We start from the raw sequence: 11,417 nt of genomic DNA on the forward strand, positions 1-11,417 counted from the left end.
ACCTCAAATGGCACACCCATTCGTAATGGTTCTTATGTAGCCACCTTATTAGACGCCCTTCTATTACCTGTTGCTGTTGCTATTATTAAATGTGTTGCTCATCAATCTTCCCAGGATGAAGTTACGCGTGGAAATACTCTGGCTGACTCTGCAGCCAGAGCTGCGGCCCTTTCACTCCCTCAGGCTGATCAATTGTTCTTTTCCCATACCTATGAGCAGTCTCTTATTGCAATTCTTCATGATGTTGCACTTCTTCCAGATCAGGTCGCAGATCCTGAAAAAGACACCTGGAGACTGCATGGGTGCCTATTACATCCTGATCACCTTTGGTGCTCCCCGGACGGCCACCTGGTTGCGCCCAAGGTCTTACTTCCCTACCTTGCTTGCATGTACCATGGAGTGGCCCACGTGAGCAAAGGGGGGATGATCGCAGCTATTCAACCTGATTGGTATGCTCCAAATTTTCCATCCATAGCTCAGCACTACTGCCAGGCTTGATCTGTGTGTCAAGCCCATAATGTAGGCAAACCTGTTAAAACTAAGAAAGCAGCACATCCCCCACCTTGGGGACCATTTGTAAATATTCAGATTGACTTTATACAAATGCTGAAATGTTGTAAATATCAATATGTACTTGTTATAGTTGGTATGTTTTCAAGTTGGATTGAAGCCTATCCTGTGACAAGAGCCGATACTAAAGCTGTCACTAAAATCCTTTTAAAGGACCTTATCCCGCGATTTGGAATCCCACTTACCATCAGTAGTGACAGGGGATCTCACTTTACTGGGAAAATTATACAAGAAATATGTAAAGCCCTGCAGCTTCGACAGAACTTTCATTGCCCTTGTGCGGGACGGGAGCGGTCCGAGGTTCTCAGGGGCGCGCGGCGGGCTGTGGCCAGCAGCCCTGGCACGCGGGTCTGGGAATGCAGGCCGGCGGGCTAGAATTATCTGTCTGTTGAGTGAACTTGCTCTAGGTGACAGGTCCCTTCCTACTAAGTTCTAAGTTACATTGCTCCAATATTTGCCTTGTTTTTCCTGTGGTAAAACACCATAAATAGACTTTCTTGCTGTGATCTATGTGCAGTGTGTTGCCTCCCTGCATGGCCCAGGTGGTGTGCAAGTGGCTACTGCAGACTCCTTGGGTCTGTAACAGTCTTAGGCTGGAGGCAGTAGGGTTGGAGGAAATGCCTCACACTGCTGCTGTCTCTTTAAGTCTCTTTAAGTCTTGTATTACTTTTCCTGGCTCCCTCCTAAGTCTGTGGCAGGGAGCCAGAAACCCACAAGGAGCCGGAAACTCACAGCGATCCATCTTAAAACATACTGAGCAGAGGAGAGGGGGGCCAACGCTGCCCAGAGACCAAGGCCAGAGGCCGGGCTGTGTTCTCAGAGGCGATGGATGTGCTGGGGGCCATGTGGGGGCTTCTGCTCCTGTTGCTCTCAGTTTCCTTCCTGGCTTTCAGCTTTTACTGCTGCTACCTGAAATTCATCCACATGAACTATGATCACATCCCAGGACCCCCAAGAGAGAGGTAAGGAGGGAGCCAGCTTCCCCAGGACCCCTGCACAGATGGGGCTGCTGGAGGTCTGGTGTTTTTGTTTCAAGAACCTGAATAGGGGCTTAGCTGTGTGTCAGTCTTGGTGTCTGTCCCCTGGGGCTGGTCAGAGTTGTACACTAGGGCTGTGCAAAGCTTCAGTCTGATTTGATTCGGCAGAGATTCGACCCAATTCAATGGCCGAATCTCCAAATCCAAATCGAATCAGAGGACCCTTTAATCTCTCCAAATTGAATTGGAACCCTCCGAATCAATTCAGAAAGATTCAGTGATTCGGCCATAGACACAGCTTTAAATGTTTTTTCTACATACCTCGAGGTGCCAGGCGGTTCGCGAATGCTGCGATGCTGGGGCGGATGAAGCGTCCCACAGGAGCACAGGGGGATCCCCAACGTGCTCGGCAGCAGACCCAGAAGCGGACCAGAAGCACTTCCAGTCCACTTCCAGGTCTACTGAGGAGCGTGCAGGGGGGCCCTCCCGTGGACTGGAAGTACTTCCAGGTCTGCCGGGGAGCGCACAGGGTGCCTGGGTGCCCCCCACAGACCCAGGAGGCACCAGTCACTGAGCTGAGGGGGGGAGGGGGGGCACTTCCGGGTTCACCGCCAAGCCCGCGGGGGCCCCCCTGACCTCCTGTGGGATGCTCCATCCACCCCAGCATCACAGCGTTCACGAGCCGTGCCTGGTACCTCAAGGTATGTAGAAAAAATATTTAAAGCTGTGTCTATGGCTGAATCGCTGATTCTCTGCATCAGGATCCAAACTTCAGATTCGGATTCAGCCAAATCGAATCAGGGACAGTGATCCAAATCAATAAATCAAACCACTGCCCCTGATTCGAGCCAAATCCATATCGAATAGGGCCCGTGTTGCACACCCCTATTGTACATTGTGCCCCAGGGTGGCTGTCAGGCCTTACTAGCTGGCTTCTGAATATCACAATACCTTCATATAAAAGGTTATGCCAGTTCTGAGCAGAGAGACAACTCACTTCCCAGGGTCAAGTGTGATAACGTGAGAACCTATGGAAGTGATACTCATGGTCCAGATAAAATCCTGGCTCTGCTGAAGTCATTAGGAGATTCACCCTTGGCTTCTATGGAGCCAGAATTTGTTCTTTCATATAGGGGAAAACCCGGTGTAAAGGTACTTCATGTCTGCCATTGCCACAATTTGGATTGTGCTAAATGTAGGATTTGAGATATATGAAGCAGGGTGAATTAGGAGCTTCCAAAGGGCAAACAGTTTAATGAAACCAGTAATTTTTGAGTCATGTGATTTTATCACTGTTTTGTAGGCAGGGAAACTGTGACACAGAGATGAAGGCAAGGACTTGCCCCAGGTCAGAGCCCATCTTAGGACTGGCACTGAACTGCTGGGCTCTTGACTCCTACACTTGTGCTTCTACCAGCAGATCATATATTTTCCTCTTCATGCAGAATGTGTTGATATAATGCAGGCTCATGTGAGAAGCAGGGTTTATTTACTAACATCTCTTACTCGACTAATTACATAATTGGGAAAGATATTAGACAAGTTGAAGGCCATTCTGTATACATCTACACGTGCGCTTTACTGCAGTTGACTTAATTAGCTGCATAATAAAGTGTCACTGTCTACACTTGTGCCAATATTAGAGCTTAATACATTATTTAATTAATTTCTGCCAGGGACAGTGCTATCTTACAGCAGAGTAAATAAGTGTGTGTCAGGGCTGCCTGCTGCATGGCTCTGGACTTTAGCAGTCTCGTGTCCCAGCTAATCCCTCTATTGCCCAACACTGGCACCCAGAGGCCGGGGCTCGCCCCCTGAGCCTGTTGCCAGCCCAGGACTGCTCTGCTCCAGCTCAACCTGCTGCTGTCCTAGGCTTATGTGCAGACACTGCACCCAGGAGCAGTTGGCACCAGCGCAAACAGTTCCAGAGTTTATTGTGTCATGTTAATTGAACATATAGATGCACCCTTTGGGTGCGTCCAGATGAGCGCAGACATTTGTTTCTCCAGGCATACCTTGTGCCACTGCTACTTGTCCCTGGGAAAACACTGGGGACAAGACAGTTATTACATAACACAGACAGTTATTTCACATCAAGGGCTGCGTGGTAAGTCCCTGGCTTCTTTTAAAGTACTGTAATTAGTTCATTTGTCCATAATGTTACAGAGTTACCATATACTACCTTACTAAAAAATCTGGTATAAATGATTTTCCTGATATTTATGGTATGGTTCAGACAGCCTCTGTCACTGACATATTTGAGCACCTCATAATTATTAATGTGTTCATCCTCACAGCATCCATGGAAAGAAAGTAAGTGTACTGTCCCCATTTTACAGATGGAGGAATAAGGCCTGGAGAAAGTATAAGTGACTATCCCAGGGTCACGCAGGAAATTCTGCACAAATGTGCCTTTTACTCCTCCTACCACCAGTGGGTCTAGCAGTACTGAGAAATTTTGAAGAAAAATACTTGCGTTGAAGACAAGAGACATTGAAGCAGTCATATGCAAAGGGAACTAAGGATTGAACCTTGCTACTTATACTAACATGTTTTTAGTGGTTTAGCTAGAGGAGGACTGGTTTGCTAATAGTTGATAACATGTCTCATATCCTCTTTGGTCCAGTTATGAGAAGGGAGCTTCATTCAAACACACAAAAGAATTAAGAAAACTTGTATTATAGATGGTTAGGTGATATTGTTGAGTACTTGATATTTTTAAGTACCTAAAAGAATTTCAGATAAAGAAAGGAATTTAAGCATTACTTGTTCATTCAGAAGAGAACAGCAGCAAGGTTATCTGTCTTTGGTGGAAAACGGATCTCCTTAAGCACAGCTGGTTTTAGAAAAATTGCAACAGGAAACTTTCAGATATGTGCGAAGGTGGTGGGAATACCCAGCTTGTCTCTGAAGGAAAGAAAGTGACCCATGTCTTTTAAACAAAGACGATGCATTTATTCCTTTCTGTAATCTCCATGTTAGCTACTACCTTCCCTTATAGGATTTCTTCCTTATTTCACCATTTGGGTGACTATAAATATGTAGATTTCACTGGAAAGGGACTGATTATGGTCACCCCTACCCCAGCTTAATGCCAGTGTCCTACTGTCATTACTAATTTACCACCATGTACAAAATCTTTCTCTCATATAGTTACAGCATAGATTCAAGGACTGAAAGGCACAGAATCCTTGTAAGTTAATGGCTGTTCATTGGACACTAGGGCAGCTACTGTCCACAAACCCAAATGTCTCAAATTCTTACACAGACAAAAGGCTCTCTCAACTCACTGGCCAGCAAAGGCTGTGTTTTAAATCTGTATACATTGACCTTCACAAATGCACAGAGCTCCGTGGAATGATTGACGGAGTCCTGCCTTGTAAAGGGTGTGGAGGATGGGGGCAGGGCTTTTGGGCAGGGCTATGGGTTGTTCGAAGGAGAATACAAATGATGCATGTAGCCCATCAACAGAAACCAGAACAATGAAGCTAAGTAAATTCAGCCACAGTATACAAGCGTTATGGACTATCCACTCAGAAACATACATGGTATGAATACCATCTCACTGGTTTCATTATCCTTTGTCAAACATTTCAAAGCTCATTTCAAAGGCAAATAAACATCTGCATTGTTACAAAAATGAGAGCAATGTATATGGTACATGATATAGATAGATAGATAGATAGATCGATCACAGGGAAACAGGTGCACCAGAAGTCTCAGTGGTGCATGTGTCAGCTAATGCAGCAGGGAATGCCAGATCCCCTGAGGCTATGGGAGCTGAACCTGCACATTCTTGTAGGTATTTCTGACCTTAAAATTCACTGTTTTATTCCGTCTGCTGTATTTCCTCCCAAGCCATAATGCTGCATCCTTACGACTTGACTAAGATCTAGCTTTGTTCTCTTTAGCTTTGTACTTGGACACCTGCCAATTTTCTGGAAAATGCGGAGGAAAAATGAGCTGTTGCATCAACTCTTCATGCAATGGTGAGTTGTAACACATCAGGATTGAACGAGGCTCTCAGACTAGAGAAACTGGATCTATTCAGCCTCCGCAAGAGAAGGTTGAGAGGCGACCTTGTGGCTGCCTATAAGTTCATCACGGGGGCACAGAAGGGAATTGGTGAGTATTTATTCACCAAGGCGCCCCCGGGGGTTACAAGAAATAATGGCCACAAGCTAGCAGAGAGCAGATTTAGATTGGACATTAGGAAGAACTTCTTCACAGTTCGAGTGGCCAAGGTCTGGAACGGGCTCCCAAGGGAGGTGGTGCTGTCCCCTACCCTGGGGGTCTTCAACAAGAGGAGGTTAGATGAGTATCTAGCTGGGCCCAGCATTCTTTCCTGCTCATGCAGGGGGTCGGACTCGATGATCTATTGAGGTCCCTTCCGACCCTAACACCTATGAATCTATGAATCTATGAGGCCATGTATAACCCGGTATTACACACGAGAAAGAAACTTGCTTTTATCATTAAGTGCGTATCACCAATTGGGAAGTTGAGGCAGAGAGAGATAAAAAGCTAAATCTGAACGCGACTACATAACTACAGGGTTGGGCACTTACACACATTGTGGGATTCTGTTGTGTCCTGCACCAAGACAGAATGCCCCTACAGGCATACCTGCTGAGAACGGCCCTCTTGATTCCTTAGTCCAACTGTTTGGGCATTTTCCCATGGAGAAGGAGCTTTAGGTTTTAGGCTTCTCAGTCAGAGTGGGGTTGAACCTAGTTTCATAGTTTCATAGCTGGTAGGGTCAGAAGGGACCTAAGCAGCTCATCAAGTCTGACCCCCTGCCATGGGCAGGAAAGAATGCTGGGGCCAAACGACCCTGGCTAAGTGTTCATCTAGTCTCCTTTTGAAGACCCCCCAGGGTGGGAGTGAGCACCACTTCCCTTAGAAGTTGGTTCCAGATCCTAGCCACCCTGACTGTGAAGTAGTGCTTCCTGATGTCTAGCCTGAACCTACTCTCAGTCAACTTGTGGCCATTATTCCTAGTTAATCCCAGTAGTGCTCGGGGGAACAGGGACTCTCCCGTTCCCCGCTGGTTCCCCCTGGTAAGTTTATAGACGGCCACCAGATCCCCTCTCAGCCTTCTCTTGTGGAGGCTGAACAGGTTCAGGTCCTGTAGCCTCCACTCATAGGGCCTGCCTTGCTGCCCCCTGATCATGTGGGTAGCCCTCCTCTGGACCCTCTCGATGTCATCCACATCCCTCCTGAAGTGCGGCACCCAGAACTGGACACAGTACTCCAACTGCGGCCTGACCAATGTCTCATAGAGGGGGAGGATCACCTCCTTGAACCTGCTCATGGTGCATCTGTGGGTGCATGACAAGGTGCGGTTAGCCTTACTGACCGCATCCTCACATTGGCGGCCCATGTTCATCTTGGAGTCAATAATGTCTCCAAGATCCTTTTCTGCCTCTGTGTTGACAAGAAGGGAGTTCCCCAGCCTGTAGATATGCTGCTGGTTCTTCCTCCCCAGGTGCAGTACCTTGCATTTGTCAGTGTTGAATCCCATCCTGTTCTCATCCGTCCACCCTTGTAACCTGTCTAGATCTAGTTGTAGCCTGTCCCTCCCTTCTAGCATGCCCACCTCTCCCCACATCTTAGTGTCATCTGCGATTTTGAACAAGGTGCTTTTCACCCCCTCGTCCAAGTCACTGATGAAGATGTTAAACAGTGTGGGCCTGAGGACCGAGCCCTGGGGGACCCCACTGCCCACATCCCTCCAGGTCGAAAATGACCCATCCACCACCACGTTCTGGGTGTGACCCTCCAGCCAATTTGCAACCCATCTGACTGTGTAGGCATTAACGCTACGGTCACCTAATTTTTTAATGAGAATGGGGTGAGAGAGTGTTGAAGGCCTTCCTAAAGTCCAGAAAGACTACGTCCACTGCGACACCTGCATCTAAGGATTTTGTGACCTGGTTGTAGAAGGCAACCAGGTTAGTCTGACAGGACCTGCCCCTAATGAACCCATGTTGGTTGCCCCTAAGTATAATCTCCCCTGCTGGTCCCTCGCAGATGTGCTCCTGGATCTGTAGCTTCCTAGCAAAGTACTCTACCCTCCAGGCCACAAGCTATGCATTGCCTAGAGTGCTCTCTAACCCTCCCAAAACACTTTACTGTAGTCCTTTGCGCTCCGTTATACACATGGTTTATACTTCATACACCTGCACTGAATCAGTATTTGTTATATTACTTTGTGCCATTGTTCTTTCTGTTTGCTTGCAGGGCAGAGACATATGGACCCATTGTACGTTTCAATGTTTTCCACAGAGTCTCGGTAATAGTTTTCAGTCCTGAAGGAGTAAAGGTACTTCATGGTGAAATGCAATAGCTGACTAGAATCAACCAGTCCTGCTGTAACACGAGAGGGCAGTATCTGCCTTATAGAGTCTGAGTGAGGACACCAGGGCTCTATTTCTTGCTGTATCATTTGCCTGGCACTACCTGTCTTGTAAACTGGTTCTGGGAGGTGATGGATGCCTTCACCACCTATTGCATGTGGGTGAGGTATACTCAAGAGCTGGGGATGTGACATAGCCACAATTTTCCAGTTTCTCCCTTGGAGTCATTTTAATAAGAAGATGATGAGGTTTACACAGTGCTTACTCCTTCAGAGCTATGGAGGAAAGTAGGTTAGCTATAGGCATACAAAGCATTCTTGAATTCGGTAAGCTTAGATTGGACATCTAAGCTGCCAACATAATTCCATCCAGTAGGCAGTTGTGCGCCTTCAGATGTTTGATACAATAAGAGTCTTGAATGCTTGAAAAGTTCTTTACATTCTGTTTGGGAAATGGATCATAGGTCATATTTATTGACCTGGTTTGATTTTAGGAATACTTGATGTCACCAGAGTACCCGAAGGATCGAACTGTATATGGTCAACTCAGTCATTTGCTTGGGGTGAGGTAGGTACATTTTTTTTAATTTCATGTCTCAGGTCAAATTAATATCAGTTCTGAATTATATCGACTGAGCAGAATTCAATCATTTAAGTCTGTGTAGTGCTACCACCGGCAAGTATGTTCTGGGGATTCAGATACTCCAAAATCCATGGCAGGCATCCGATGTGAAGGTCCCAAGCCTGGAGGTCTTTGAGTTTGGATTCCCCTTTGAGTTTGGACTTTCCCTTAGTCCAAAGGCCAAAGGTGCAAGATAGGGAGAGATCTCCCATTTCTATAAAATAGGTGTTTAGCCAAGATCCCCCCATGGGAGGCTATAGTAGACTCTCATAGGAGGTCCTGTCCACAGTGCATTGGACAAGTTTCCACCCTCTACTACACAACACCATGCAAAGGTGATCTTGTCCTGGGGAATAGACCAGTGCAGCCCAGATAAAGTTACTACACTTGATCTTAGACCACAAGAGGCCGAATATCCAGTCAACAGCATCATGTAATAAACATAAATTAGAGCTTAATACAACTGGAGAAGGGGCCAAATTTGTTTGGATTTTTATTTGATTTGAGCTAGCCTCCAGTCACATGTGGACATTGACCAACCACTAAATTACCTTGATGCTCATGTAGCCAAGTGTCTTGGAACAATGGTGGAGTATACATCGCATTCTTGTAACTGGATCTGTCACATCTCTCCCTTGTGGGATGTTCTTTTATCCTCAGAGCAATTAGGCTTTTCTGGGGTCAGAACCCAAAGAAGTTGAAAATTTGCACAAAGGTGTGAGCAAAAAAATTATTCTGAGTTAAAGAAGAGAATTTACTGTGTCAGCCATTCTGCAATAACTGTTTCATGTGTTTACTTCTGTCTCATGGTAAGGGGGAGCCATACTGTGGTATTATACCTTAGTTCAGTTTGTGAGTAAGCCTCCCAGAGTTAGCTTTCACTTAGCACAAGGTAGGGGCAAATATATAAAACAATTACTGCTTGTCAACTGCTCTACAATAAACCCTCTTACCTCAGTATAATTTATTCCTCTCTCTATCACAAACTGTTATTAAAAACTCCACTTGTCTTTTAAAACATCAAATCATTCTGAATAGCACTGGAGTATTTCCATGTTGAGAGGGAATTAACCTCCAGTCTAAGTGTTATCTAATAAAATATTAAAAAACAACACTTATTTCATGAGCTAGAACCAGCACCCTATTGTGGCAATATATACACACAGAACAAAAGGTTTACAGCTCTGTTTTAAAATACTCCCCTTCATCAGTGGGAAGAAGCAAATAATGAACTCAAAGCAATGTAGTGCTTCATGAGATGGGGAAGAATTGTTATATATTTGGTTTAAAAGAACTGAAAACTATATATTAACACCCTTGATAGAAACCATTCCTTTTCTTTAATTCTTGCATTTATGTTAGATTTTTAGGGAATGGCTTGGTATCTGATCGTGACTATGATCATTGGCACAAGCAGCGAAGGATTGTGGATCCTGCTTTCAGCCGAACGTAAGGCAAATATTTGTCTAAAAGGTCTCTCATTTTCAGGAAGTTATTATTAAAATGTGACAGGAACTTTTTTTGAAATCAGTTTAAATTTTTGTATAGCTACAGACATGTAATGAATACTTGTCAATTTATCCAAAATTTCATCTTTTCTTCTCACAGCAGCCACAACCTGTCCATATGATACAGACCATAAAATGGGGGCCAGTTTGGTTCTCCTGTTTTCATCCAGACAAGAACTATGACAACATGAGCAGCAGAAGTTCCCATAGAGGTGTCTATCTAGGCACTTTGACAGATTCAAACTGAAATTACAGGTGCCTAAATGGAGGCTAGGTGGAATTAAGCATCCATGTCACAAAAAATCTATCTGCACTGACCCCACCTCAGGCAAAACTGCTTGGGTACATAGATTTGTTAGGCACCTCCATTGTGGTCTGTTAAATTCCTAGGCCCGTAGACCTGGGCTAGTATCTACTACACATACTCAGAAGTAACCAAGATGGCTACCTGTGTGTACCTAAGTCTCTCCTAAAGTCTGTTGCAACCTAATTCAGATCTGGGAGGCCCCTGAAGACAATCTAAATTCCCATCTGCTTAGTGCTGAGAGCAAGCTTGCACTTCATTACAGAGCAAAGGTGGAGAGAAGATGGTGATGCTTACTTAGAGCACTCAGGAAGAGGGAGACTGGGGTTGTAGGCCATTCTCACCTCCGTAGCTACAGGCCAGAATGAACATGGGGTGGGCTCCAACCCTCTAGTTGAAGTTGGTCCATTGGACAACAGTGTAAGACTCATGAGGTCAGAAAAAAGGAGCATGATAGGAGCCCAATAAAGAGGGCACTCCAATGGGAGGAGAGAGTCCTGGGGTCTTGTCCCTGTTGCCAGGATTATTTCTGTTTTTTAACAGTGACTATATAATGTAAAAGGTAAAAACATAACAGCATAGCCCAGGACCTGACATTTCCCTCCTAGAGCAGTGCCATTACTACTAAGTTACATAGTCACTCTTCATCTTGCTTGCTGTCCGTGTGGCCCCATGGCTCTTGCACTTTTCCCTGCACAGTGACCAGGTTCAAGAGGAGGACTGGAGGTTTCTCCTGACTACCTTATCTTGGTGGTCAGGACATTCTCCTGGGAGGTGGGTGACAGGGATTTGAATTCCCTCCAGGTAAGAAGGACCATGAACCCTGGTGTTCCACTTCCTGAGTTAGAGCTCTAACCACTCAACTGCTGGGAAAAGGATGAGTAGTAACCACCTCCCCCTCAATGTAAAGGGTGTTTTTCATAATGTCACTGTCAGTTAGGTGTTGCACTGCCGTCAGGCGTTTCCTGGATAATCTGGAATACCAGATGATGCAAGTCACCCCTAGCAGTCAGATGCCTAACTCCAGGGAGGAGCATGAGTCTAATGATTTCTGCTGAATTCTGGATATGCCTTCCTG

General features: G+C 45.7%; 1 protein-coding gene across 1 annotated transcript in view; it reads left to right on the plus strand.

Moving 5' to 3' along the window:
* Positions 1–1,277: 1,277 nt before the first annotated feature.
* LOC102376314 (cholesterol 24-hydroxylase) overlaps positions 1,278–11,417 on the plus strand; it is a 27,229-nt gene continuing 17,089 nt past the window's right edge. Inside the window, exons 1-5 of the mRNA XM_014524986.2 lie at positions 1,278–1,532; positions 5,459–5,536; positions 7,791–7,872; positions 8,400–8,473; positions 9,890–9,976. Coding sequence (XP_014380472.1) covers positions 1,396–1,532; positions 5,459–5,536; positions 7,791–7,872; positions 8,400–8,473; positions 9,890–9,976 — 458 coding nt within the window. The 5' untranslated portion in view covers positions 1,278–1,395. The remainder of the gene's footprint in view (positions 1,533–5,458; positions 5,537–7,790; positions 7,873–8,399; positions 8,474–9,889; positions 9,977–11,417) is intronic.

Source organism: Alligator sinensis, unplaced genomic scaffold (assembly GCF_000455745.1).
Source record: "Alligator sinensis unplaced genomic scaffold, ASM45574v1 scaffold160_2, whole genome shotgun sequence".
Taxonomy (NCBI): domain Eukaryota; kingdom Metazoa; phylum Chordata; order Crocodylia; family Alligatoridae; genus Alligator; species Alligator sinensis.